Source organism: Oratosquilla oratoria, chromosome 1 (assembly GCF_046742065.1).
Source record: "Oratosquilla oratoria isolate Oo_2021 chromosome 1, ASM4674206v1, whole genome shotgun sequence".
In the NCBI taxonomy this organism is placed as follows: Eukaryota; Metazoa; Arthropoda; class Malacostraca; order Stomatopoda; family Squillidae; genus Oratosquilla; species Oratosquilla oratoria.
The window spans coordinates 62887718-62915717 of NC_134777.1; the positions used below are offsets into that span (position 1 = coordinate 62887718).

At 39.3% G+C, this 28000-nt stretch overlaps 1 protein-coding gene across 3 annotated transcripts in view; it reads left to right on the forward strand.

Moving 5' to 3' along the window:
• LOC143033140 (transient receptor potential cation channel subfamily A member 1-like) overlaps nt 1-22712 on the forward strand; it is a 155789-nt gene extending 133077 nt beyond the window's left edge. For 2 of the 3 annotated variants that reach the window (XM_076198365.1, XM_076198396.1), the window contains 5 exons: nt 3809-3975; nt 5781-7363; nt 18527-18642; nt 18953-19043; nt 21993-22712. In XM_076198365.1, coding sequence (XP_076054480.1) covers nt 3822-3975; nt 5781-7363; nt 18527-18642; nt 18953-19043; nt 21993-22487 — 2439 coding nt within the window. In that variant the 5' untranslated portion in view covers nt 3809-3821 and the 3' untranslated portion in view covers nt 22488-22712. Of the gene's footprint in view, nt 1-3808; nt 3976-4691; nt 4781-5780; nt 7364-18526; nt 18643-18952; nt 19044-21992 lie in introns of those variants that run through there. The other variant, XM_076198469.1, reaches the window with a different exon arrangement.
• The last annotated feature ends 5288 nt before the right edge of the window (nt 22713-28000 follow it).

Sequence of the window (28000 nt, forward strand, 5' to 3'; positions counted from 1 at the left end):
TAGCGCCACAACATTCTTTTGAGCTGAGAGGGACGCCAGGGAGACTGGTGAAACACAATATGCTCTCTTGAAGCCCCCTGTTTTGGCTTTCAGGGCAACTTTAGACAATTATATTAATCTAAAGAAGGGGATATCAGGGTGTTTGAGGTTTTAGCAATTTTGAGCCAGGTAATGAATAGATAGATAAATGAATAGATGAATAAACGTACAAATGAATAAATGAGTACATAAGTATATAAGTTAATCAATCAATCAATCAGTTAATGAAGAATAGACAAACAAGTAAATAGATGAATGAATAAATACATAAATGAATAAACAAATAGATAAATAGATTAATATATAAGCAAACAAACAAGTCAATCAATCAATCACTTAATCAAGATTATATAAACAAGTAAATATATGAAGGAATTGATAAACCAACAGCACTATTTTGGGGCGGAGCCAACCTGCGTTGTGACGTCATAGGTAACAGACATTGCGGAAGAGGAAGTTTTAATCATAGTGTTATTATTAAAAATAATTAACCCCTTCGTTTGCCGGCAGCCAGAATAAAAATGGAAAATGCCACTCAGCACGGAAGGTAACTTAAGTGGAAGTTTGATTTCCACCACGAACATTTTTTTTGTTTTTTTTTTCAAAAATATTAACATCGATGACGTCAGAGACAATCCACATTTGCGTCGGAAGTGACGATGAATCAACGACTCTTTGTTTGGTGGTTGTAGAGGTAGTTGGTGGTGATAGTGTTGGTGATGGTGCAAGAGGAAGAGGACGATGATAAGGAGGTGTAGGAAGAGGAAGAGGAAGAGGAGGACGTGTAGGAGGAGGTGAAGCAGGAACAGGAGAAAACAATAGAGGAAGAAAGGGAAGAGAAGGAGGAGTAAGAGGAAGAAGAGGGGGGATATGGAGGAGGACGAGGGGGGAGAGGAGGAGGTAGAGGAGGTAGCGGATGTTCTCTTTGTGTTAGTTGAGTACTTAATTGATCACATCCGATGTTATCATGTCTGTCCACTTCTTGGAATGACACTCAAAAACTGATAAGATGACGCTCCTCGTATGACGTCACGTCGTCGACGATTTTGAGGATGCTCGGATGACGTCACGCCGTCACTGGCGCTGATGTTGAAGTGATGATGTTCTCGAATCGCTTATACTTTGATGATGTCATGTCGTCAATGATTCTAAGACGAATTCGACTGCCATCTCCCTCAATCCAGATATTGACCTTAGTCAATATTACACCTAGAAGTTTAGTTGACATTACAACTACAAACTGTACTACTGGGAACACCTCGGTAGATTTTTGTTCTTAATTATAGAGCAATTTTGTTCGGTGGAGGGGAAAATCTCGATGAAGGATATCCCATAAATGAATGAAGTTGTCTGAATAAAAAATGGAGAGTAATAAGTTGTCAGGCTGAAGACTTTGTTAGACATATTTTCATTCGTTTCAGCCTGGGGGTGTGGTTATATTTCAATTGGATAAGGAAATGTGTTTATAGGTCACTGTGTTTATTCACTTCAGTGTAAAGTCCTGCCCTAATCTGAATGAAATTGTTTGGGTAGCCAGAACAGGCTCTGACTAAAATCGCCTGTCGATATCATGAGATACAGTTGTAGTCTGATAAATGATAGGCGAGGCAAGTCTCTCGAAACGTGGTGTAATATACTTTACACATATTCAGCACCTGTTTCCTTCATTCCCAACGAACTCCGTAGAACTTGTGCCTCATACTCAGAAATATTGAGGACACAAGCAAGAAGCAGCACATGATAACACATGACCACGATCTGGTAATTTCCTGCTGATAATAACGCTAGACTATTTCCATTATTTCGTGACCCACAAGGTGTTTGCCGTGTTGTAACGTACTGAATCAAAACATTCAGCATAAACCTGAAACTGTCCACAACCCCGAGTATGTTAACATAGAATATTCTAAATGCATATTGATTTTTTCATTAAAAGGTAGGTGATATGAGTAATTGTTATACATGTAAAGAAAAGAAGAGACTTGTTAAACGATGTGGCATTTCAGATCAGGCGACGTTGCCCCGGCTCCCGACCTAGGAATTTCTGTGGTGTTGGGGGTGTAGTAATTACACAGAGAAGCTGAGTGCGGGTCTTCGAGGCGCCTGCAGTCTCTTTAATTATACCGACCATACATGCAAATATAAAGAAAACGGTGTCTCCCCCGTTTTCTTTGGAGATGGTTTAGACGTGGCAACGCTGCTGGTTTTGCCGGCCACATCCTATGGGTCACCAGATAATGGAAGAAGTATAGTGATGATGGGATTGCATGATGTCGCCGGGGATGGCCCTGAGCTGCAAATTGTAGGAAAGCCTTTGGGCGGTTTCGCTTGGCTTGTTTGGTGTCGCTGTACTCGCTTATTACCAAGGGGTAACCATGGTAATGAATTGATAGTTTAAGCAACCAGATGAAAGGTAAGCCAAGTGGTATGGAAAAGTTTATTCTTGAGACTGCTTTAGGTGGAGATCAATTCTTTAAAGGAATGTATGTATTTACAGCGCGCGCGCGCGCGCGTGTGTGTGTGTATGTGTGCATGTGTGTGTGAGCCTGTGTGTGTGTGTGTGTGTGTGTGTGTGTGTGTGTGTGTGTGTGTGTGTGTGTGTGTGTGTGCGCGTGTGTGTGTGTGGTGTATATATGTGTGGTTATGATAATTGACAACTGATTAGTTTGGCAAACAGTAACACAACTTTACAGTCACTGTTTCTCTTGTATCTTTGCAGTATAACATTCCAAAAAACGTTTGGTATATTTTGTGTTCATACAATTCAATTTCGATATATATTCCTTCCAAATACATCATGAATTCCACAGAATGCTTTCTTCAAATCATTTGATTTACCCTCCCTAAGAGAATCAGTTTTTCTTGATGTAGAATGTCTATTTACGAATGTTCCTACTGGAGCAACTATGGAATTATCTATGACACCTGCAACCAACCACGGAGAACTTGCTCCTTCTTACATCCCACGAAAAACACAGAATAATTACTATGTATTTTTATTACTCAGACCTGTATGCACAAAGATGGAACCCTTTACTAAGAGACTGATCGTGTAAACATGCGCTCCCCACTTGGTTATACTTTTGCCATTTTCTGCGTCTGCTATCTTATGTACATCATTCACCAAAATAATCTTTAAGGCCCAGTACTTATTGTCGCTCTGTGGACGAAATTTCTGTCATAAGTAAACGCGACGTGGAACTTCAGAGATTAAAAGGGGCATCTGAATCTTCCTCGGTGCTCACTTTCACCATTGAAAACAAAATGACTTTCCTCGACATCATGGTAGAAGGAAATGCCTCAACATACGCAACATAATGTAAAGAAAACCCACCGACCTAGGAAGAGGTCCACATGCTCAAAGCTAATTTTTCGAACGTTATGAAATTTTAATTTATGCATAAGAAGGTCCTAGGTTAGCACATTTTTTCAGTGAAATATTTCTCATAAAAAATCAAGACAAAAATGGTGAGGTGAGGTGAGGTGAGACATTCCCTTGATATATACAGAATATATGTATCTGCTGTGTCTTCCTGCATTGTCTTTAACCTCAGCAGTGTGGCGAAATACAGGGATGGAAGTGCATTCACGAAGTGGTAAAATGGGAGTGACGATAAATGGATTTTGATGGGTGTAAGATGGATGAGGTGGCTGTGTGGATTGATATGACCGTCCCCATTATAACAGTCAAAAGGCCATTTGGTATTGGTGCGTGTATGTATTTTAAGCAAGCAGCAAGCGCATATTTGACATCTTATGTTCCCTGCAGATGCTGGAAAGTTATGGGTGGCTGGCGCCAAAACCGACCCAAGTACCATCTCGTGTGGTGGCCTGGTGTCCCAGTTAGTGCCACTACAGCAGCCACCACCAGTACCACAACCACAACCACAACCACTACCACTTCCTTCGCCACCTCCTCCTCCACTGCAGAAGAAGGTAAGTCGAGGGGTGACATCATCTATTCAATTTGAAATATAGGAAATGTTCTTCAGTCACTTTGTTGAGGATCTAGTTTGCAGTCCTTAGATCTTCGTTTTGGGTGTACAAAGATCTTCACTTCAATGGTTGAATTGTTTTTTTGTTTTCCGATGAATTTCCGTCAAACTGAAATAAACAGACTGCTCTTCCCATGTTCCCCTTCTGCCCCATATATATTGATATTGTGTCGGCGATATTCAGCGCTTCTATCTTTGGGGACTATCGCACCGAAGAGGTGAAGTCGTAGAGGTGGTAAAGAAGAAATATAAGGAGGGAGTATCAGTCCTATTTTGGGGGTCATGCCAACAATACTGCACTCCAATACATTTGCATAAATTACGACACAGCACAGTATTGTTCGCATGGAACCTGAAATGTGACGGATACATCGGGGCGGGGTTGGCACCAGGGTGAAAAGGGAAGGCATTCCATAGTTCTGATAGTGCTACTGCTCTTCTTTTTCACCCATGGTTTTGTTTGTGTATGTGTCTTGACTATAAAGGGGGGCAACCTCACAGGGTGCGGCTGACCAGTCGAGGTTAGGGCTGACAGTGTTTTGGGTATCTTTTCTAAAACCTTACCTATGTGGGGTGAGCAGAGTAGATCATAAAAAGGGCTGCTTAATTGTACGGATGGTTACCAAACCTCTTTCCCACCTTGATCCCGGCGCCAAGCGATCTTCCACTTCACATCACTTGTACATGGTTTGTGACGAGAAGCTTCCAGGAATCACCTCGCCGTTTCCACGGGACGTAGATTGAAGGTGAGAGAGTCGTAGAGTGGGTAAAGGAGTGTCTGAAGGAAGATGTAAGAAAAGGTATAAAAAGGGAGGGATAGCATGAGCTGCAAGGTATCAATTATACAACTGCTGTTTCGGCCGCCACCTCAATCTTCGCGTTGGTTTTCCCAGTAGGAAGCCATCCCACACGGTACAACGAGGGCGTGGTGAAACAGCAATTGGTTCCTCCTCCCGAGGAAGGAGAACATAACCTTTCAGGAAAGGTAGGGTGGAGGAGAGACTATGAAGGGAGGGGAGAGGAGGGGAAGCAAAGGGAGAGAGGAGAGGAAAAGGGAATGAAAAATAGGGAGAAGACGAGGTTTGAGGAAGGAAGAAAAAGAAATGGAAAATGAGGATGGTACAGAAAAAGAGGGAAGGGAAGGGGAGGGAATGAAAGAGTAGGGAGGAATAGAGAGGTATAAGGAAGAGAGGAAAGGAGAGAGGTGGGGAAGGGAAAGAAGGGAAAGAGATGGGGGAATTAGCTGGAATGGATAGAGAGATGTTAGGGATAGGGAAGGTAGAAATGGAGTAAAATGTAGAAGGAAAAGGCTATTGGGTTTGGGGACTGGAGGGAAGTGGGAGGAATGATGGGGAGGATAAAGGGCAGAGGCAGGATTAGGAGGGTAAGGGAGAGGTGGGTACGGAGGGTCTCCTGCACATTCACGAATTCATGACCCGGCTTCTGAAGTATGCAAACGACATTTCCCTTGCTTCGCCCCTTCATTACTGGGTAAAATTGTTCATTCTATTTTGGTTTCCACCGGAATAACTTATTCATTTCCGTGGCAATTCTTTGGTCGGAAAGGAGTTACAAATTATCGTAGCTGGCACCGTCCTTACGGGGAAAGATTTTTCCTTTCAATGTTACCACCATCAAGTTATTCTATATATTCATGCTAGTGGTACCTCGTCGGTAGCGAAGGGGTTCTACGAAATACAGGCCCCATGGTTTAACAGAGATACTTATAAAACGTTGTCTTTGCAGGTTGTTGGAACCAGAACGACGATATGGAAACTGTACCTTTTGCTGACATAGCCCCCAGAGGGAATTTGGACTCACGCGTCCAGCAGCTCCTGAAAGCTGTCGAGAGGCGTTCGATGGAGGAAGTGGTCGCCCTCATCAACAGTGGCGTCCCTGTCAACGGTTACAGCGGATCTTTCCACGAGACAGCCCTCCATCTATCGGTGCAGCAGAAATGGGCCGCAGGAGTCCGGTACCTCTTGTCGGAGGGGGCTTCAGTCTACACCAAGAACCAGTTCAGCCAGACGCCCCTGCACTACGCAGCCGCCGGGATGTCAGTCGAGTGCATCAAGCTCCTCCTCGAGTCGGCGCGTCCCGGAGCCATCGAACACCGTGACATGCGTGGACACACACCCCTGCATGATGCCGCCACCACTGGCTGCGCCGATACGATCGAGGTCCTCCTTAGGGAGGGCGCGCTGGTCAACTGCACCGACTCGAACAAGGAGACGCCTCTGCACAAGGCGGCTAAATCTCGAAATCTCCCTGCTGTGGTTACCCTCCTGAACAATGGTGCTGACTTGAGTGCAAAGGACATCAACAATGAGTCGGTGCTCATGTACATCCTTCGGCACATCCCCGGAGGCATGGAGGTTATCTTTGATCACTGCCTCGTCACCAACACCAATGTCATGACCTCGAAGACTCTCGAAGTCTCCTTTGACTTCGCACCTTTTGCGCATCCCTCGCAACACAATCAAGTGAAACACCTGAGAACGTTTATCAAACTCGCTCATGCGAAGCTCCTGAGTCACCCTCTGTGTGAAACGTTCCTTTTGGTGAAGTGGCGAAGTGTTAGAAGGTGGTTCTTGATTGAAGTGATACTTTTTTTCCTGTACGCAGTGTTCATAACCATCTTGACGGCAAACAAATTCGTTTTCATTGTGAACTCCACGCCAGAGAAATTCAACACCTCTGAATCCGTAAAGGACAATGGGACCGATATCCCCCAGCCGTGGACTCCAATTAGTGATAAAATGGAGCAATCTCTGGAAGTTATAGTGATCGTAAAAACAGTTTTTTTTATACTCCATGAACTCCTGACGCTGTGGCAAAAATCGATGGCCTGGTTCCGAACATTTTCTTCGGTTTTAGACATGATCATTTGCATCTTGGTCATGGTGGTGATCATCCCGGATTTTAGCGAATGGCAGAAGCATTGTGCCATCTTCCTGGTGCTCCTTCTCTGGATCCAGATGATGCTTCTCATCGGGAGATTCCCAGACTGCGGGATCTATGTCCTGATGATAACGCGTGTGTCATTGGTCTTCCTTCGGATCTTCTTCATCTACATCTTCCTTCTCTTCGCATTTAGCTTATCCTTCTACATTACCATACCCAAGGACAACTTGGCGTTCTCCACCCCTTATTACTCCTTCAGCAAGACGCTGACGATGATGATTGGGGAGCTTGACTTTGATTCAGATTTCATCAAACAACTCAATTCTGTGCCATATACATCGCTCATCATCTTCATCACCTTTACCATCTTCGTCTCCATCATTCTCTCCAACTTGCTGGTAGCCTTGGCTGTCAATGATGTCCAGGTAAGATGGATTCGTATTTTATATATATATATATATATATATATATATATATTTACGATTATAAATATATATATATAAATATATATATATATATATATATATATAAATACATATATATATATATATATATATATATATATATGTATATATATATGTATATATATGTATATACATACATATACATACATATATATATATATATATAAATGTATAATATATATATATATATATATATATATATATATATATATATGTATATATATATATATATATAAAGGTTCAGTGAAAGGGGTCTTTTAGACTGAGTTCATAGAACTAAAAATTCGCATGTTAAACAAAATATTTTCGTTTTGTAATTCAGAAATTATATTTGTATCTTGAATAAGGTCTCAAAATGCTGATGCTCAGAATTATGTTTGACTGTGGTTGTCACAATGTGCTATAGGTAGTTAGGAATATAAGTTATTGCAGTGCTTTCGCAATCGGAAGGATGCTGGTCTCACATCTTCCTAGAAGAAAATATAGAGGTAGATTCATCTTTATCTACATTGCTTGGATCGAAAGCATTGCAGAGCAGCACAGCTCCAATGCAGAGCCCAAAATCGAAGCTGATTTATAAGAACATAAGAACATAAGAAATAAAGGAGACTGCAAAAGACCATAAGGCCTACACTAGGCAGCTCCGTATCCATCACCACCTGTCATCCCCATCCATAAAGTTGTCTAATCGTTTTTTAAAACAACTGATAGTTTCAGCGCTTACTACATGGTTACTAAGTTTATTCCATTCATCGACCACCCTATTAGTAAACCAATTCTTGCCTATTTCCTTCTTAAATCTAAATTTGTCCAGTTTATACCCATTACTGCGAGTCCTGCCCTGTTGTTTTATTATGATGACCTTGTTTGCATCACCCTTGTTATAGCCTTTGATCCACTTGAACACTTCTATTAGATCACCCCGCACTCTGCGTCTTTCCAGAGAGTGTAAGTTTAGGTGCCTAAGCCTCTCTTCGTAAGGCAAATTTCCGAGTCCTTGTATCATTTTGGTCATTCTTCTCTGTACTGATTCTAGTGAATTTATGTCCATTCTGTAGGACGGAGACCAAAACTGTACCGCATAGTCAAGGATGGGTCTAACTATCGCTAGATAGAGTTTAATAATTACCTCTGCACTTCTATTCGTTACCGTCCTAGCAATGAAGCCTAATGCCCTGTTAGCTTTATTTCTGGCGCTAATACACTGCTTCCTGGTTTTAAGGTCCGGACTCACCAGAACTCCCAAGTCCCTCTCGCACTCAGATTTGTCTAAAAACGTGTTATCTAAGTTGTATCTATTTTCGGGGTTGTGTAGCCCTACGTTTAACACGCTACACTTAGAGATATTGAAGTTCATTTGCCATTTCACCGACCATGTTAACGGCTTATTAAGGTCATCCTGCAGAATCTGGGCGTCGTCTCCTGACCTAATTTGGCGTCCTATTTTAGTGTCGTCCGCAAACTTACTAACATCACTATTTAACCCTTCGTCTAAGTCGTTTATATACATAATGAACAACAAGGGACCCAAAACCGAGCCCTGGGGGACCCCGCTAGTAACATTGCCCCACCTAGATTTTATTCCATTTATGGTGACCCGCTGTTTTCTGTTACTAATCCAAGCTCTAATCCATTCTAACACTTTTCCTCCTATGCCATGGGCTTTGATTTTATTTAGTAGTCTCTGGTGTGGCACTTTGTCGAACGCTTTGCTAAAGTCAAGGTAAATAACATCGTAATTTTCATTGTTGTCTGACGCCTTATATACCTTAGTGTAAAAGGATAGAAGATTAGTCACACATGACTTACCCTTGGAGAAACCATGCTGTGAAACACGAATTAAATTATGCCCTTCAATGTGTTCTCTGAGTCTATTTACTATTATTGATTCAAGCATTTTTCCTATAACCGATGTCAAACTGATTGGCCTGTAGTTGCATATAGACGATCTATCTCCCTTCTTAAAAACAGGAACAACGTTTGCCTGCCTCCAAGCAGTTGGAACAGAACCAGTGTCTACCGATTTATTGAATATTTCAGTTAACTGGTCGCAGATTTCAAATTTACACTCTTTAAGCATTCTTGGAAAAATTTCGTCTGGACCCGGAGATTTTGTAGCTTTAAGTCTGTCAATCTGCTTGACTACTTCTTCTTTACTAATGCTGATATTAGTTAGACTACTTTCTTCATCCCCTCTGAAAATCGGATCGCAGTCAGGTACTTTATCTAACCTCTCATTAGTAAACACCGATAGAAAATAATTGTTAAACTCCTCACTCATTTTTTCTTCCGATTCAATCATGACATTTTCATCGTTTTTAATTGGTCCTATTCTTTCTTTATTTTTTGTTCTATAGAGGTGAAAGAAACCCTTTGGGTTGGATTTTGCTTGACTGGCAACCTTGATTTCATAATTACGTTTCGCTGAACGTGTATTCCTTTTAACCAGCTTTGCCATTTCGTTATATCTTGATCTAAGGTGTGATTCCCCGTTTTTCATTTTTACGTAAAGTCCTCTTTTCATTCCGATCTCATGTTTCAATCTGTCCGTCATCCATTTGGGAGTATTACTATTTTTCCGTATTGACTTTAGGGGGATAAATGTATTTTGTGCATTAATAATTAGATCAGTTAGATTGTTATAGATTTCATTTAAATTACTGACCTGACTGTTGGGCCCTCGCCCCCAATTGACCTGACCTAAGGTATGCGTATTACCCTCCTTGACCCAGACCTGACCTAAGGTATGCATATTACCCTCCATGACCCACACCTGACTACCAGCCCCGCAACGAGAATCAAGAATGTCTGAAACGTCCGCCTGGCTTTTCGTATTCAATTTCAAATAGGTTTTTATATTGTCAAAGTTTGCTTTCCTGAAGTCTGGTACTTGAACGTTATTCGTACTTTTTATTTTTTCCCAAATAACATTTAATCTTATTTCTTGATGATCGCTAAAGCCTAGAATATCTCCCACTATTACGCTGCTAATTTGGTGCTCATTATTTGTTAGAATTAAGTCCAGGGTATTTTGTCCCCTCGTAGGATCGGTAATCATTTGTTTTAGGAAATTATCCTGCACCACATCTAGGAATTTCTTCGCTTCATGATCTCCTATTAAAGTTTCCCAGTCAATGTTTCTATAGTTAAAATCTCCCATGGTTACAACGTTTTTGTACTGGGACGCTCTGTGAATTTCATGAATCAGGGAATCAGTCTGCTCAATGCTGAGGTTAGGAGGTCTATACAAGACGCCAATAATAACTTTCTTATTCTTGCCTATAATCTCTACCCAAATAGATTCCGTACAGTCCTCTTCCTTAATCGAATTGTTGATAATACAGTTTAATGTATTTTTAACGAAAAGTGCTACACCTCCCCCATTCCTGCCGACCCCATCCTTATGAAAAAACTTATATCCTTCTATTTCGATTACCGGAAGGAAATGTTTATCAGCCATGTTGATCCATGATTCAGTAATAGCTATAATATCGAAATTTTCTACGCATGCTTTACCTCGCAGCAAATCAATTTTGTTAATTATGCTCCTGCTATTTGTATAGTAAACTTTAAGTTTATCTTCCCTCCACCTGCTTTGGTGATTTTTTACTCAGTCCTCTAAGTTGTTTCTATTGCCTAAACTATATTCCGATACTTCCCCCCCTACTCCCACATAATCTATCCGAAAAAACCCTGTAGGATGCCTACTTCTCGCTCAAGGGATTCAGCAAGGAGCCGAAATCCTCTGGGAGACAAGTGCGCTCCGTCCCTTGTGTATAGGTGATTCTTACCATAAAAGCGGTCCCAGTTGTCGACAAATGCCCATCCATTGGCCTTACAATGTTTTGCCAGCCTGCAATTCATTGCAATAGCCCTGGAATGCCTCATGCCTCCAACTCTACGCCTCGGAAGGATTCCACATACTACAGGAACAGCTCCCCTATTTCTGATCTTGTCTAGCGCATCCCGGTACCGCGCAAATAATTCCTCACTCCCTAACTTACCTATATAATTTCCTCCGGCACTTAAGCAAACTACTGGGTCCTTACCTTCCCCTACTAGACACTCTTCAATCCTATCTCTAACATCTCCTATGCCCGCGCCAGGGAAACACACCTGCGTCCTATGTTTCCTATCTTTGTCGCAGAAAACCCTGTCTAAATACCTCTTATCCCCATCGCTTCACCATGTAGTGCCCTCCTCCCCCTCGTCCCCATCAACTCAACAATGAAGCAAATAAAGAGAGCATCTCTTCGAATGGTAACATCCTTTTAACCATTCACAATCTCCCTCCATTTATTTCTATATTTTGTTCTCGCTCTTCCTTACTGAATGGGGATACCACATGTATCCAAGATACCCGTCACCTTATCTCGGTCCTCCTCTTGGGACCACTCCACCCACATGTGTTTTCCACACTACCTTTGCTAGTCTTTCTCCATTCTTTCAGTTTATATACTCAAACCACCCCAATAGTCCGGTCTACATTATTCGAAAGCTTTCTCCCTAAAATACGTTCTATCTCTGTCTAATTTTCACGTTTCTCATTCTATCCATTCTTGACATATCCATCATATTTCCACCCACTTGTGTTTTCCACACTACCTTTGCTAGTCTTTCTTTATTCTTTCAGTTTATATACTCAAATCACTCCAATAGTCCGGTCTACATTATCCGAAAGTTTTCTCCCTAAAATACTTTCTATCTCTGTCTAATTTTCACGTTTCTCATTCTGTCCATTCTTGACACATCTATTATATTTCTGAAACACCTCAAAATCATTCAGTCTACAACTTTCTGCCTCCTTTACATTCTAAGTCTCTATTTCAAACAGCACCATCGGTAAATCACTCATTTATACAACCTTTAATTTGTACTCACCCTCGTATACATGTTTCTCATGACACTTTCTCCCACTCAAGCATCTTCTCTCTTTTTTTACTCTGTAATTCATCTCCGTATCCATTCCTCCACTCATCGCAGACAATCCCAGATACTTAGAACTCCCAACTTCCTCAAACTGCTCATATTTTACATTCAACCGGCCACCCTTGTGCACCTTAGCACTTTATTCTTCCCCACATTCACTCTTAACTTCACATAAGAACATAAGACTGAAGGAGACTGCAAGAGACCATATGGCCTACACTAGGCAGTTCCATGTCTATTACCACTTGTCATTCCCATCCATAAAGCTGTCTAACCGTTTCTTACAACAACCGATAGTGTCAACGCTCACTACATTGCATGTTGGGAAAAAGGATTGTGGTACTCCCCAAGGTAGGCGTAGCTCCTCTTGGGGATCGGTGCCATCTGCGTAGAGCTGATGGCCAGGGGTGGTTGCTGCCGTTTGGCCCCCAACTCTTGAGCTTTTGATGCTATCCCCCGCCACAACCTAACAAATAAAATATATAACACAGACATGCACAATAACACCAAAAGATGACTGGCCAATTATCTGGCAGGTAGGAATGCTTACGTGTCATATAATGGCTAATCATCGCACATCAGAAACATTAAGAACGGAGTATCACAGGGCTCAGTTCTATCCCCCACACTATTTAATCTATACATGCATGACTTACCCACACCAGACACCTCAGAAATACAAATCTCTTCCTACGCAGACGACATAACAATCACATGCACACATCGTAACACAGACAAAGCTGCAGAAATAATCCAGCCATACCTTGATACACTCAACACATGGTTCATCACAAACAGACTCAAAATAGCTCCAACCAAATCTACAGCAACACTTCTCACCAACTGGACAAAAAAACACAAATACATACCTCATCTCTACATCAACAACACTCTAATACCACACACAAACACACCGAAAATTCTTGGTGTAACATACGATACATCCATGTCTTTCAAACAACACATCACAAACATAAAAAGCAAATGCACACCTAGACGTAACGCACTTAAGTCAATCACTGGAACAACGTTTGGACAAAACAAAGAAACTAATATAACAATATACAAACAATGCATACGCTCAGTGATGAATTATGCGAGTCCTGCATGGGCTCCTAATCTCAGTGAGACACACCACAACACCCTTCAAATCATACAAAACAAAGCCCTAAAAACAATTACAGGCTGCACAAATACAACACCTACAGACCATTTACACCATGAAACAAAAGTCCTCAAAGTCAAGGACCACCTCGACATGAGAGGCACACAAACACTTGCCGCAGCCACCACAAACACATCACACCCGCTACACTACATAGCAGAACACCCACACACACCAAGAAACATTAAAACAACACCCAAAGACCTTTATCACGCACATATACTCTCTTCTCTTCCTCCACAACCACCAAATACCAGCCTCCGGAAACATATTCATAATCATATCACTCACCGCTCCATTAACACACTGAAAGACAACACACTGCTGCATGCCAGACCCCCTGATATCCACCCTTCTGAATCCTCTCTCCCACGAAAGGACAGAGTCCACTTGGCCAGATTGCGGTGCGGTCACCACCCAGCACTTCTAAGCTACCAGAAGAGGCTGGATGACCGCGTTGTGAACAGCTGCCCAGGATGTAACACTTCACCCCATACCATACAACACATAATGGAAGACTGCATTATACACAATCATGCACGCAAACAACACAACATACGCTCTATAAAGGATTTGTGGGAAAACCCAGTTTCGGCTGTGGCCTTCCTTGGGGAGACGGGACTGCTCGGACAGACAGTCTAGGGAACGACAACAACAACAACAACGCTCACTACATGGTTACTAAGTCTATTCCATTCGTTGCCCACCCTATTAGTAAACCAATTTCCTTCTTAAATCTAAATCTGTCCAGTTTAAATGCATTACTGCGAGTCCTGCCCTGTTGTGTTAAGGTGATGATCTTGCTTGCGTCACCCTTGTTAAAGCCTTTGATCCACTTGAACACCTCTATTAGATCACCCCGCACTCTGCGTCTTTCCAGAGAGTGTAAGTTAAGGTACCTAAGCCTCTCTTCGTAAGATAAAATTTTGAGCCCATGTATCATTTTGGTCATTTTCCTCTGTACTGATTCTAGTGAATTGATGTCCATTCTATAAGACGGAGACTAAAACTGTGCCGCATAGTCAAGGATAGTTCTAACTAATGCTAGATAGAGTTTGATAATTACCTCTGCATTTCTATTTGTAACCGTCCTAGCAATGAAACCTAGTGCTCTGTTAGCTTTATTCCTGGCACTAATGCACTTTTTCCTTAACTCACTAGAACTCCCAATTCTCTCTCGCACTCAGTTATCTAAGCTATATCTATTTTCAGGGTTGTGTAGCCCTACGTTTAACACGCTGCACTTTGAGATGTTGAAGTCCATTTGCCATTACACCGACCATGTGTACAATTTGTTAAGACCATCCTGCAGAATTTCGGCGTCGTCTCCAAACCTAATTAGGCGTCCTATTTTATTGTCGTCAGCAAACTTACTAACATCACCATTAATCCCATTGTCCAAGTCGTTTATGTACATAATGAACAATAAGGGACTCAAAACCTAGCCCCGGGGAACTCCACTAGAAACACTCCCCCATTTGGATTTTACACCATTTATGGTGACCCACTGTTTTCTGTCATTAATCCAACTTCTAATCCATTCTAACACTTTTCCTCCTATGCCATAGGCTTTGATTTTATTTAGTAGTCTCTGGTGGGGCACCTTGTCGAACGCTTTGCTAAAGTCAAGGTAAATAACATCGTAACTATCATTGTTATCTGACGCCTTATATACGTTAGTGTAAAAAGATAGAAGATTAGTCACACATGACTTACCCTTGGAGAAACCATGCTGTGAGTCACGAATCAAATTATGTCTCTCGATGTGATCTCTGAGTCTATTAACTATTATTGATTCAAGCATTTTACCTATAACTGATGTCAAACTGATTGGCCTGTAGTTGCATATAGACGATTTATCTCCCTTTTTGAAAACAGGAACAACGTTTGCCTGCCCCCAAGCAATAGGCACAAAACCAGTGTCTACCGACTTATTAAATATTTCTGTTAACTGGTCGCAGATTTCAAATTTACACTCTTTAAGCACTCTCGGAAAAATTTCGTCTGGACCCGGGGATTTTGTAGCTTTAAGTCTTTCAGTCTGTTTGACTACTTCTACCTTACTAATGCTGATATTTGATAGTCTACTTTCTTCATCCCCACTGAAAATCGGATCGCAGTCAGGTACCTTATCTAACCATCTTCTTAGTAAACACCGAGAAAAAATATTTATTAAACTCCTCACTCCGATTCTATCATTACATTTTCGTCGTTTTTGATTGGGCCCATCATTTCCTTATTTTTTGTTCTGTAGAGATGAAAGAAGCCCTAGGGGCTGGGTCTCGCTTGTCTGGTAACCTTAATTTCATAGTTACGTTTCGCTGTGTGCGTATTCTTTCGTATTGACTTGAGAGGAATAAATTTATTTTGTGTATTTAGAATTAAAGCTGATAGGTTACTGTACATTTCATCCAAATCGCTGACCGGTCTGATGACCTCGCGGTTGTATTTGATCATCTTATTTACTGTCTCATCTCATCAAAATTGTCTCTCCTTAAGTTCGGTACTAGAACGTTATTCGTGCTATTTAATTCTTCCCAATTAATATTAAATCTTATTTCTTGATGATCACTAGAACCTAGACTATCTACCAATTTTACGTTACTCGTTTGGTGCTCATTATTAGTTAGAAGTAAGTCCAGAGTATTCTCCCCTCTCGTAGGATCGGTAATAATTTGTTTTAGGAAATTATCCTGCATCGCATCTGAGAAATTTTGCGCTTCCTGATCTCCTACTAAAATTTCCCATTCAATGTTTTTATAATTAAAATCTCCCATGATCACAACGTTTTTGTACTGGGACGCCCTGCGAATTTCACGAATCAGGGGATCAGTCTGCTCAATGCTGAGGTTAGGAAGTCTACTGTATATAGAACGCCAATAATAAGTTTCTTATTCTTACCTATAATCTCCACCCAAATAGATTCCGTACTATCCTCTTCTGTAATCGAATTGTTGGTAATACAGTTTATTGTATTTTTAACGAAAAATGCTACTCCCCCACTCCTGTCCTTATGAAAAAACTTATATCCTTCTATCTCAATTTCCGAAAGGAAATGTCTATCAGCTATATTGATCCAGGATTCAGTAATAGTTATAATATCAAATTTCTCTACGCGTGCTTTATCTCGCAGCAAATAAATTTTGTCTATTACGCTTCTCCTGTTTGTATAGTAAACTTTTATTTTATCCTCCCCCCTCCACTTGATTAGGTGATTATTTTCAGTCTCTCTTTGAGCTGCTTCTATTGTCTAAAGTATACTCCGATACTTCCCCTCCGTCTCCCACGTAATCTACCCCCCCCCCCCCAAAAAAAAAAAAAAAGCCTGCAGGATGCCTACTTCTCGCTCAAGGGATTCAGCAAGGAGCCGAAATCCTTTGGATGACAAGTGCACCCCATCCTTTGTATATAGATGATTCTTACGGTAAAATTGATCCCAGTTGTCTAGAAATGTCCATCCATTAGCCTTACAATGTTTTGCCAGCCCTGGAATGCCACATGCCTCCAACTCTACGCCTCAGAAGGATTCATACAAAAGGAACCCCTCCCTTATTCTTAATCTTATCTAGCGCATCCCGGAACCGCTTAAACAATTCCTCACTCTCTAACTTACCTATGCCATTCCCCCCAGCACTCAAGCAAACTATGGGTTTCACACCTTCCCCGACTATACACTCTTCTATCCTGTCTCTAACATCTATCCCCGCCCCGGGGAAACTCACCTGGGTCCTATGCTTCTTATCTTTGTCACAGAGGGCTCTATCTAAATACGTCACCTGGCTATCCCCTACAACCAAAATCTTACCTGTGGGCAGGTGTCTAGTGACTGTCCTACCCTTCTTCTCTTGCATCTTCGTTTCTTCTTGTTCTGTAGACCCGCGAAGGCTTGAAAAGAGTTTCTGTATTCAAGCGGGCCTGGTGAGGGCTTTTTGCCATCTCTACGTGTTTTGTTTGTCACTGTTTCCTACCCAGGTTCCAAACATAGTTTGTCGTCTGTGTTTTGGGCCATCGAGCGAAGAACTCGATTCTTCTCTTGAAGGCCCTCTACAGTCCTCTCTAAGGCTACAATTCTACTACGTAGAGATTATATCCCTTCGGCGTTGATCACAGAAATACAACCACTTTACTTTCTCACACGCCTGCCAAATCAGTAACTGCTTCAGTATCTTCTCAGGATCAGCCACAAGTTTAGTAGTATCCACAGATAACAACTGGTTCACAGGCTATGCCCTCCTATCCTCATCCACCAATTCTAAATCTCTACTTAGTACGTTTACTTCCCTTACCGTCTCATCCATATACACGTTGAACACACATGGTGACATCACACAGCCCTGAAGTGACCCTCCAGTACCTTACACCACCCATCATATCCATTCTGGCCCTTATACATGTCCCACCATTCATGGAAAAAAACTTTTGACCATTTTGTGGCATAATCGGATGCGTGCTGGTGTCGCATTCTCTTATTTGCTGGTTCAAATCCCGCTTTTATCTCCAATTACCAGCAGTGACTGTTATCTACCCCAATAGTTCAAGTGCGTAGAGCAAAACTGACAGTTTCAGCCGCAACTACGAGTCTCCTGGCTATTCCATTCATCTCCGTGGCACTTCACTGATAATGAAGGGACTAAATGAGATATTTAGTTTAAGTGGGAACCTTATTTTCATGACTACATGGGCTGTTATCAACCCCTTATACACGGGGTCCTTTCCCTAAGCTGAATGAAGTCATCTGGAGTTAGCAAGAACAAATTCTGTAAAGGTGCCATGGTAGTGGAGGGATTAGTTGAGGATCACACAGTTTTGCTGGGTGGCAGGTTGGTTCTGATGGTACTGAAGGACGGAGATCTGTGTTCGGATCCAGTAGCTACTGTTGGTTTTTATTTGCTCTATAAGTCCACAGGCAAGGGTGACGGTCTGATTAATATGATTAATTTTCTGGGTATCACTTATTGATGTTATCCCGCTGCAGGAGTACCCTTTGAGCATGTCATTAAACTCTTTGTAATGATTGAATCTAATTCTAGGGCCTTCGAAGCTCTGCCCATTTGGAGAGGCTAAAGAAGCAGACAGAGTTGGTGTTTCACATGGAGAAAACCTTTGAGGATTTCTGTACCTTGGCCGATTATTTCCGCCTCTCGGGGTAAAGTATTGAGTGACTATTTAGCATGCAAGGACATGCTATGTTGTAGTAACTGAATAATCTCTTATTCATGCTTAAGACAGTGGCAAGCACATGATTTGCACACCATTATATACAAACAACTCATAAGAATTACACTTGAAAAACAAGACAATTTTTATGTCATGAAAGTTCTGAAAAAATAGTCTTTTAGTGTAAAGATATACCCATATTTTTGCATTTAAAGAAGAAATATTTATCTTTTCATGGTGAAATTTTCTTTCACTGTTGTAGTGGTGGAAGAAGTAAATATGTTTATTTTCCTTTACAGTTTAGTTAAATTGCTGGAGAAGTGTGCAGAGCTCTGCAGACATAACTGCAAGAATGTAAAGGTTTTCCTGCTACCCTATCATCCCCAAAAGGTAAATGTACTGTATATGTTGGAATACACAATGCTGGTGTGGTCTCCAAATGAAAAGAAAATATTTGACAAATATTGAGAGAGTACAAACGGTGGGCAGCAACGAATGAGCCCTTTCCTGGTTGGTAAAATATATATGGGAAAATTATATGATCTGAAAGCCATAAAAAATAGATGGAGAGGCTCTATTTGGTTAGGGTGAAAGAATACCCAGGGGACATAAAAAACAAACAAACTAAAGATAACAAAATGTCTGGAAGATGTTAAGAAATATATCTTTTCTGAAGAGATGCTTTAAATTGTGTAATAAATCAGATGAAGAAACAGTTCATTCAGACAACATAAAAAGTTGCGTAGGGGACTGCCAATAGAAATTAAGTTGAAGTCACAAAATACAGTAATTGAGAATATAAGACATGGAAGCTAGCAAAAATAAGTTAAAGAATGTCTGAATAAAAAAAAGGATACAACATAAGAAGAAAGAATACAAGAGAACTAATCAATAAAACCAAAGTACATACATACATACATATACCAAGGCTTTTTCCCCCTTACAAGGGAGGTAGCCAAAAAGGGAAAGGCATAAAATCATTTCCACCCATTCCATCCCTGAATACACTCCACACCCCTCCACCCTCCCTCTTATCTGAGCACCTCCTGGATGACGGGTCATCCCTGCACCTTGTCCACTGCTCTGGGTCAGAAACAGTGTTGCAAAGTAAAAGTAAAAGTTAATAAAAGACAGAGCAGGAGAACACATGGTTTTACTGGAGAGCATTCCAGAATCTGAGACAGCGGTGTCAAAGGAGAGAATTATAGGTAAGGAGAGCAATAGAAAAGCAAATAAAAGAGTTTGAAAGTGCCATACATTGATTCATAGAGAGGGTTATTTCAGAGAAATTAGAGATCAATAATTATCCAAAGGAGAAAGAACCAAATAATATGTGTGAAATGATAGGGGAAAAAATAAAATAAAATAAATAAGATGATTGATGACAGTGGCAAAGAAAAATGTAGAGGAGGAAGAGGTGGTTCTGGGAGAAGGTAAGTTTTTTTTTTATAAAAATCAAATTTGTAATAGAAGAAAGAGTAAGAGATTGTAGTATTCCAACTTGATGCGAGAGCATGGTGTGAGACAGAATACAAAGTGATGCTATTGGACTCAGTTATGCATCTGCAACATAATAATAAAACAAATAAAATTAAATTATAATAATGATAATAGTAGCCTAGTGGGATATTTTGATTGTACAAAGGTGAACCAGGAGAGTGGAAAACAAATAGAAGTGAAGAGGTATTGCCTAATACTGTATTAACCTTTTCCATATGATGACGCCTATGTAGGCATCATGAGGCGTGAGTGGTATACAAGGATGCCGAGTTTTGGCGTATTGATTATATTTATTTTGTAGTTATAACTGAGTAGCCCCCGAATTCTGTGAACTGGGTTGATCACATTTTCTTTGCTTATTACTCAGTGAAAGAGAGTGAGTAATACAGTAGGCTAGTGACTTTATATTTTATAACGCATGTCTTTTGATGCGTCAATCATTGTACCTCAGGCAACCGAAGCTGTGCATGAGAATTTGACTCATATTGAAGAGGAATGCATTAATGAACAATGTAATAGCTAAATGGGCCAAAGAAACAAGATATTAATGTAAAGATACACTAACAAGGTTGGAGACCCCATGCTACTGAATCTCTAAAATATTTGTCATATTGTTAAGAGTGATCATGTAGCCCTTGAATTCAACATGGCAGTAGGAAATGCAGAATTAAGATATGAATTATATAGCTAAGGTAGATATAACTTTGCCAAAGCAAAGTGTAGACGACTAAAACAATATTTGAAGAAATGGATTGGAGATGGTTCAGACAAGGTAAAAACAGTAACAATGGAAAAAATCATTGTTACAATTTGTTTGTGGACAAATATGGGTCAAGAATGAGTGGAAGATGTCTATTTCAAAGGACTAACAAAAATATGAAAAAAGAATGGGGAATGTAAAGAGAAAAATAATATCAGGATAAATGCAAAAGAAACAAAAACAAATAGGCCTACATAAGAATAATAATAAAAAAAAGTGAGGAAGGTATAATTAATCAATGTAAAGATAAACCTACACTGATATATATATTTGTAAATGGTAAATTGAGACCTAGACAAAAGATCCTCAAGTTAAAAATAGATGGTATATTATATGATGAAGAAAAAAGAGCAAACTGAAATTATGAGAAAATTGCAATTGCGAAGATTGAAATTGATACAGGGCGGTGGGCAAGGTGCAGGGATGACCCGTCATCCAGGAGGTGCTCAGATGAGAGGGAGGGTGGGAGGGGTGTGGAGTGTATTTTGGGATGAAATGGGTGGGAGTGATTTTATGCCTTTCACTTTTTGGCTACCTCCCTTGAAAGGGGGAAAAAGCCTTGGTATATGTATGTATGAAATCTCAATAGAAGAACAGATCATTAAAAGTAAAAAAAGATCATTATGGTGTTCAATTGGAAATGAAACTATTGTTAAGCAAAGGAAGAAGAGGATCTGGTACCCTTGGATATGGATAATTTAGAATAAAAAAAATCATATGAACAGTATAATAGGGGGCATGGAAGCCATTGATGAACATAAATGGTATTTCTGTATATGTATTGCTGAAAAATGTCAATAATGATAAAAAAAACTAAATTATATATATTTAACTTTGTTTTGATTTGTATCACACAAGTGTTTTAATACCTTGCAGATTAATATGGCACTTTTGGCACACATAACAGGACCCCCATTTATTTATTTTTCTTTTTTCTTTAGGTCAGTCAATAGCATTCAGTTTGGAGGACCTTCTGGTTCATAAGGGGGTTAACATTTCCATTATCATTAATATTATTTATCATACACCTTGAGTACTTGAAGGCTCTTTTGTAATTGTCTCCCTTCTTTTGCCCACAGTCTAGGAAACTTTTCACCATGGAGAGGAAAAAATTTGTTGTGCAGAAGCTCCCTCAGCATCTCCTGGCGAATGTTTGGGAACGCTTACGTGTGAAAGAAAAAGCTCTTCAGGAACGGCGGAGTAGCTCCAGGAAAGCTGCTGGGCGCACCCTCAGCAACAACAATAACAACTCTGAAGATATAAAAAACAGCTTGAAATTTCTGGAAGCCAATATCATCGAGGCCATGAGCTCTAAAATGGAGAATGCAACTCAGATGTCTAATGAGATGAGTGAGAGGCTAGAGCAACTAGAAAATAAATTAGAAATGTTGACCTCCTTGTTACTAAAAGAAAGACAAGAAAAACAAGAAAGACTAGAAAGACAAGAAAAACAAGAAAGAATAGAAAGACAAGAAAGACTAGAAAGACTAGAAAGACAAGAAAAACAAGAATACTGTTATACTAGTGACAGAGGAGACAATTGTGATTCTAGTGCAGATGTGAGCACTGCATAAGTGATCTTTTAAAACTCCTGAAAAAATGTTGGTGAAGGACCTGAAGAACTCAGCCTTTATATTTTTCCTCACAGTTTTGTGCAGGTCGTGCCAATGTTATTATTTGGGTGATTTGATACTCTAGTATTCTCAATGAAGGCTGTATGCACAAAGCAAATATTTTGACTTTTGATGTTGTATATTTGATTTTTATGTAGATGAAATATAATTGTTAATCTCACACTGGCTGAGGAAGTTTAATTCTTACCTAAGACATGATTCAGAGATTGGAGTGTGGACAAACAAGTGCAAGAACAGAAAATCAGGGTAGTTAGAGATATTTATGAAGGTTTCAAGGGGACTTGAATCATGACTAATATTTATAATGTTCTAGTGTTTTGAAAAAAAAAAATAAATAAAAAAAATAAATAAATAAAATAAAAATGACAGTATCAATAACCGATTTCTGTTGCAATCATATGAAATTTGTCCACATCTGGGAAAATAGAAATGTGTAATGGGTGAATAACATAAAATGACATTAAGGTCCTTTGTTTATCTAGAGCACAAAGGATATTTATGTATGGTATATAAGACAAACGGTTTTAAACTAATTCGGCTAGAAAGTGCATTATACAATAAAATTTCATTTACTTTTGTGAAAATAAAAATTGTATTTGATCTGTTGTTTAATCAAAGGAAGGCACATGCATGAAGACTGCAGATTTCTTTCTTTGTCCATCTATGAAAGGCAACATATTTCCCAAGTGATTAAATACCTGCTGATGTACATGATTTACTTCATCTTGTGATACACTATCCCCCACCCTTTTCTTTTCACTTAAACTCAAGCTGATAAGAACTTCTTATATATATATATATGTATATATATATATATATATATATTTATATATATATATATATATATATATATATATATATATATATATATATGTGTATTTACCTAGTTGTATTTTACGGGAAGGGGAGCTATGCTCGTGGGGTCCCGTCTTCATATCTCATTTTATCTAAACTATTTTTAAATTCATGTATTGTTTTTGCACACACCACTTTCTCATCTAACTTGTTCCAACTGTCTATTACTCTGTAAGGAAAGCTGTTCTTTTTCAAATCTCTTCTATAGCTGTCTTTTTTTATTTTCTTTCCGTGTCCTCTAGTATTTCTGTCATCCCATTTTATCAGATTCTCTCTATCAGTAATTTCTATGCCTTTCATGATTCTGTAAATAGCTATCAAATCTCCTCTTTCTCTTCTTTGCTCTAGTGTCTGTAGTTCAAGTTTTTGTAGTCTCTCTTCATATGATAGTTTTGAGAGTGTTGGTGCCAATTTTGTAATTGCTCTTTGTATTCTTTCAAGTTTTTTTATACATTTTTTTGTACTTGGTGACCATATCGTTGCTGCATATTCCAATCTTGGTCTTATTAGGATTTTCTTCACCATTTCTTCATCCAGGTAGGTAAATGCAACTTTGATTGTTCTTATTAAATTATAAGTTTCTCCAAAAATCTTATTTATATGTTTCTCAGGTGACATATTATTCATAACAATGACTCCCAGGTCCTTCTCATTTTCTACTTTTTTTTATTCCTTCTTCTACCAATTTTATAATCTCTCGATATTCTGTTTTTACTTTTTCCAAATTCCATTATACTACACTTTTTTGTATTGAACTCCATCTCCCACTTCCTACTCCATTCCTGTACTTTATTTAGATCTCTCTGTAGTGATTCACAATCTTCTTCAGTTTTCACTCTTTTCAGTAGTTTTGCATCATCTGCAAAGGAGCTCATATAGCTTTCAATTCCTTCATCCATATCATTAATATATATAGCTTATTACTTCATCCCATTTTGAGTGCTGGTCTCTTATCACTACTCTCATTTTTCTTTCTTGCAAAAAGTCTTCAATCCAATTTAGTAGTTTGCCCTGTATTCCTCCTTCAGTTTCTAATTTCTTAAGCAACTTCTTATGTGGTACTTTGTCAAAAGCTTTCTTTAGGTCTAGAAATGCACAGTCCGCCCATCCATCTCTTTCTTGTATTATATCTATTAGCCTTGAATAGAAACATATTAAATTGGTGACGCATGATCGTCCTTGTCTGAATCCAAATTGCCTTGGATTTAACACTTTGTTTTTTTCTAAATATTTTACCCATCTACTTTTGATAATTCTTTCACAAATTTTTGCTATTGTACTTGTTAGAGAGACTGTTCTATAGTTGGTAGGTTCTTCTTTATTTCCTCCTTTATATATAGGTACTATATTTGCTTTTTTCCAATCTTCTGGAACTTTTCCTTCTTTCAAGGAACTGTTTAGTATGCTATGTATTTTGTCTGCCAGTTCATTCCTGCATTCTTTCAGTATCCAGTTTGCTATTTCATCTGGTCCATGAGATTTTCTGACATCAAGATTACTCAAGTGTGTTAATATTTCATTCTTTGTTACTTCTATTTCTTCCATAGGGGGGACTTTCTCTTTCCATTCGTTCTCTTCAGGTTGTATGTTCTCCCTTGTAAACACTGATTTAAAATGTTTGTTCATAATTTCCGCCATTTCCATTTCCTCAGTGTATTCAACTCCCTCTTGTCTTAATTTCTCCAAGTCTTGTTTGTTTTTCAGTTTATTTTTTACAAATCTGTAGAATAGTTTTGGTTGATCTTTACACTTTTCTATGATATCTTTTTCATATTTTCTCTTTTCCTCTCTGCACGTTTGTACATATTCATTTCTATAACAGGTATATATTTTCCATTTTTCAGGTCTTCTGTCTTTTTTCCATCTGGTCCAGGCTTTGTCTCTTTTGTCTTTTAACTCCCTACAACTTTTGTTGTACCAGCATTTTCCATATTATTTTCCTTGCTTTTGTCTTGGGACATACTTTTCCACTCCTTTTTTGTAAATTTTTGTCAAAATATTCCATTTCTCTTCTACTGTTGTTTCTTCTTTGTATATTTCTTCCCAGTTTTCCTTTTGAAAGAATTCTCTTATTTTATCAAAGTTTGTTTTTTCATACATCATTCTTCCTTTTCTATATTGTTAATTTCTTTTCATATATTTTTCTTCATTAAACTCCAGTTCAATCAACATGTGGTCACTTTTACTTATTGGTGTTTTATATTCAATTTTGTCCCCTATTCTAGGTTCAGATGTAATTATTAGGTCTAGTCTCGATGAATCTTCTTCATTTCTATACCTAGTGTTCTCCTGTATCCATTGTGTCATTGTATGGTCAGTAACCATCTCAAGTAGAGCATTTCCCCATGAGCCGTCTCCACCCTTTACTGTCATTTCTTCCCAGCAGATTTCTTTGCAATTAAAGTCGCCCATCATAACTATTCTTCCTCCCTCTTCCATTATCTTGTTTAATGCTATCTTTGTGTCCTCTAACATACTTTTATGTTCACTCTCTTCCCATGAGGCTGTTTTCGGAGGCACATAATTTATCACAAACTTTCTGCTCTTCTTATCTCTGTCTTCTACTTCCATCATTATCATCTCTACTGTATTCTTTCCATATGTGACACACTTCACGTTTATATCCTTCTTAGTCAGGAACATAACTCCACCCCCTTCCTTTTTCACTCTGTTTCTAATCCAATAATTATATGCATCATGTCCTACACTGTTGGGTGGTAGTGGACCTTTTAATTTTGTTTCTACAATTCCCATTATGTCTGGTTCTTTTTCTTTCAAATAATCATTCAGCTCATTCAATCCTGTTATTAATCCATCTATATTTGTGTAAGACACTCTTAGTTTTCTGCCACTTCCATTGTGTTCTCTGTTTCCCTTTTGTTTTTCTCTTGTATGTCGACTTTCTTTAGTTTCATATTCACTACTCTCCAATAGAATCTCTCTTTTTCTGACTCCGTTCTTTTCTCGTTTTTTTCCCTTAGCTTCAAGTCTTTTCTGTTTTTCTTCCTCTCTTTCCTCTTTATTCATTTCCTTTTTTATCCATACCTTTTTATATTGTTCACTTGTTGCTAGTTTCCCTGTTTTGGATAAGATATTCTCTGCCGTCGTTTGTGACTTGAATTTAATCTTAATTGGTCTGGTCTTATCTGTGCTATACTTTCAGAGTCTAAATTTCTCTTCGATTTGTTTAATAATTTCTGGTTCATCTTCCTGAACTGATTCTAGTAATTGGCTTACTTTTTCATTTTCCTCTTTGATTCTTGTGGTTCTATCTGGGTTGTGTTTCTCTTCCATTCCTAATATAATTATACATTTCTTCTTGTCAGCTAAATCTCTTACTATATTCTCCTTTTGTCTCATCACTTTAATAACTGAGTCTTCAGTATGTTCTTTCAATTGCTGTTTGACTATGTCAGTGAATGAAACTTTATTGTCTTCTTGGGTTGCTTTCCAATTCTTAGCTTCTTTAGTTATGGCCTCTCTGTTTTCTTTACTATTCCTCTTCAATTCCTCATTCTCCACCTTTACTTCTCTTAACTGTCTTTTTAGGTCTTCTATTTCATTAGTTCGCCTTCTCTAGTTTTTCCAATTTTTCAAACCTCTCGGCGATTTTTGTAATCTTGCCAAACCTAACTTCCCAGTTGTCAGACATTTGTTGAAGTTTTTCCTCCAGTTTTGTCAGTCGGGGGAGGTTGGTATCCGCCGCCCTTTCATTAAATCCTTTGAAATTATCATCCTCACCTTCCATTGTACTGCTCTTATCTATGTTTCTGATCTTTACATTTTTATTAGACATTTCGTCGTCACTCATCTGGTCGGGGGGCCGTTTTTTGATGTTTACATTTCGTCTGTCTGCCTGGGCCAAGTTTTCTTCCTCATTTCCTTCCATTTCCCTCAGCAATCCCTCCCCTTCTCCTCTTTCCCTACTTTCCCACTACCCCACGAGCAATTTCCCCCACCCTGCAAATACAATATGTACTTCCTTTGCTTTGGAATCCTCTATTTTTCACTTTTTCTTCAGAACGTCCTCTACACCGTCCGTTCACTGAAGTGTGTGTGTGTGTGTGTGTGAATATGAATACATATATATATATATATATATATATATATATATACATATATATATATATATAAAAATATATATATATATATATATATATATATGTATACATACATATACCAAAGGCTTTTTCCCCCTTACACGGGGGGTAGCCAAAAAAAAAAGCATAGAAACCACTGCCACCTATTCCATTCCCTATATATTCCACTCCCCTCCACCCTCTTCCCTCCCTCTTATCTTCGCACCTCCTGGATGACAGGTCATCCCTGCAACCTGTCCACCGCCCTGGGTCAGAAGCAGTGTCGCAAGGCACAGGACATCCAAAGCAAGGCTGCCTCATAAATTTGGCGACCCCCCTCTCCGTCCCGTCATGCAGAAAAGGAGAAGACGGGGAGAAATCCCTTCGGGCTGCATCAATTTTTTTTCTCATACATACTTCCTCACCCCCCATCTTCCTCATGCACTACAGCATCATCCACACACAACCCTTCTCCATTCACCCTTATCTCCTGTCCTCTCCCGTCCTTCCTCAACAGAC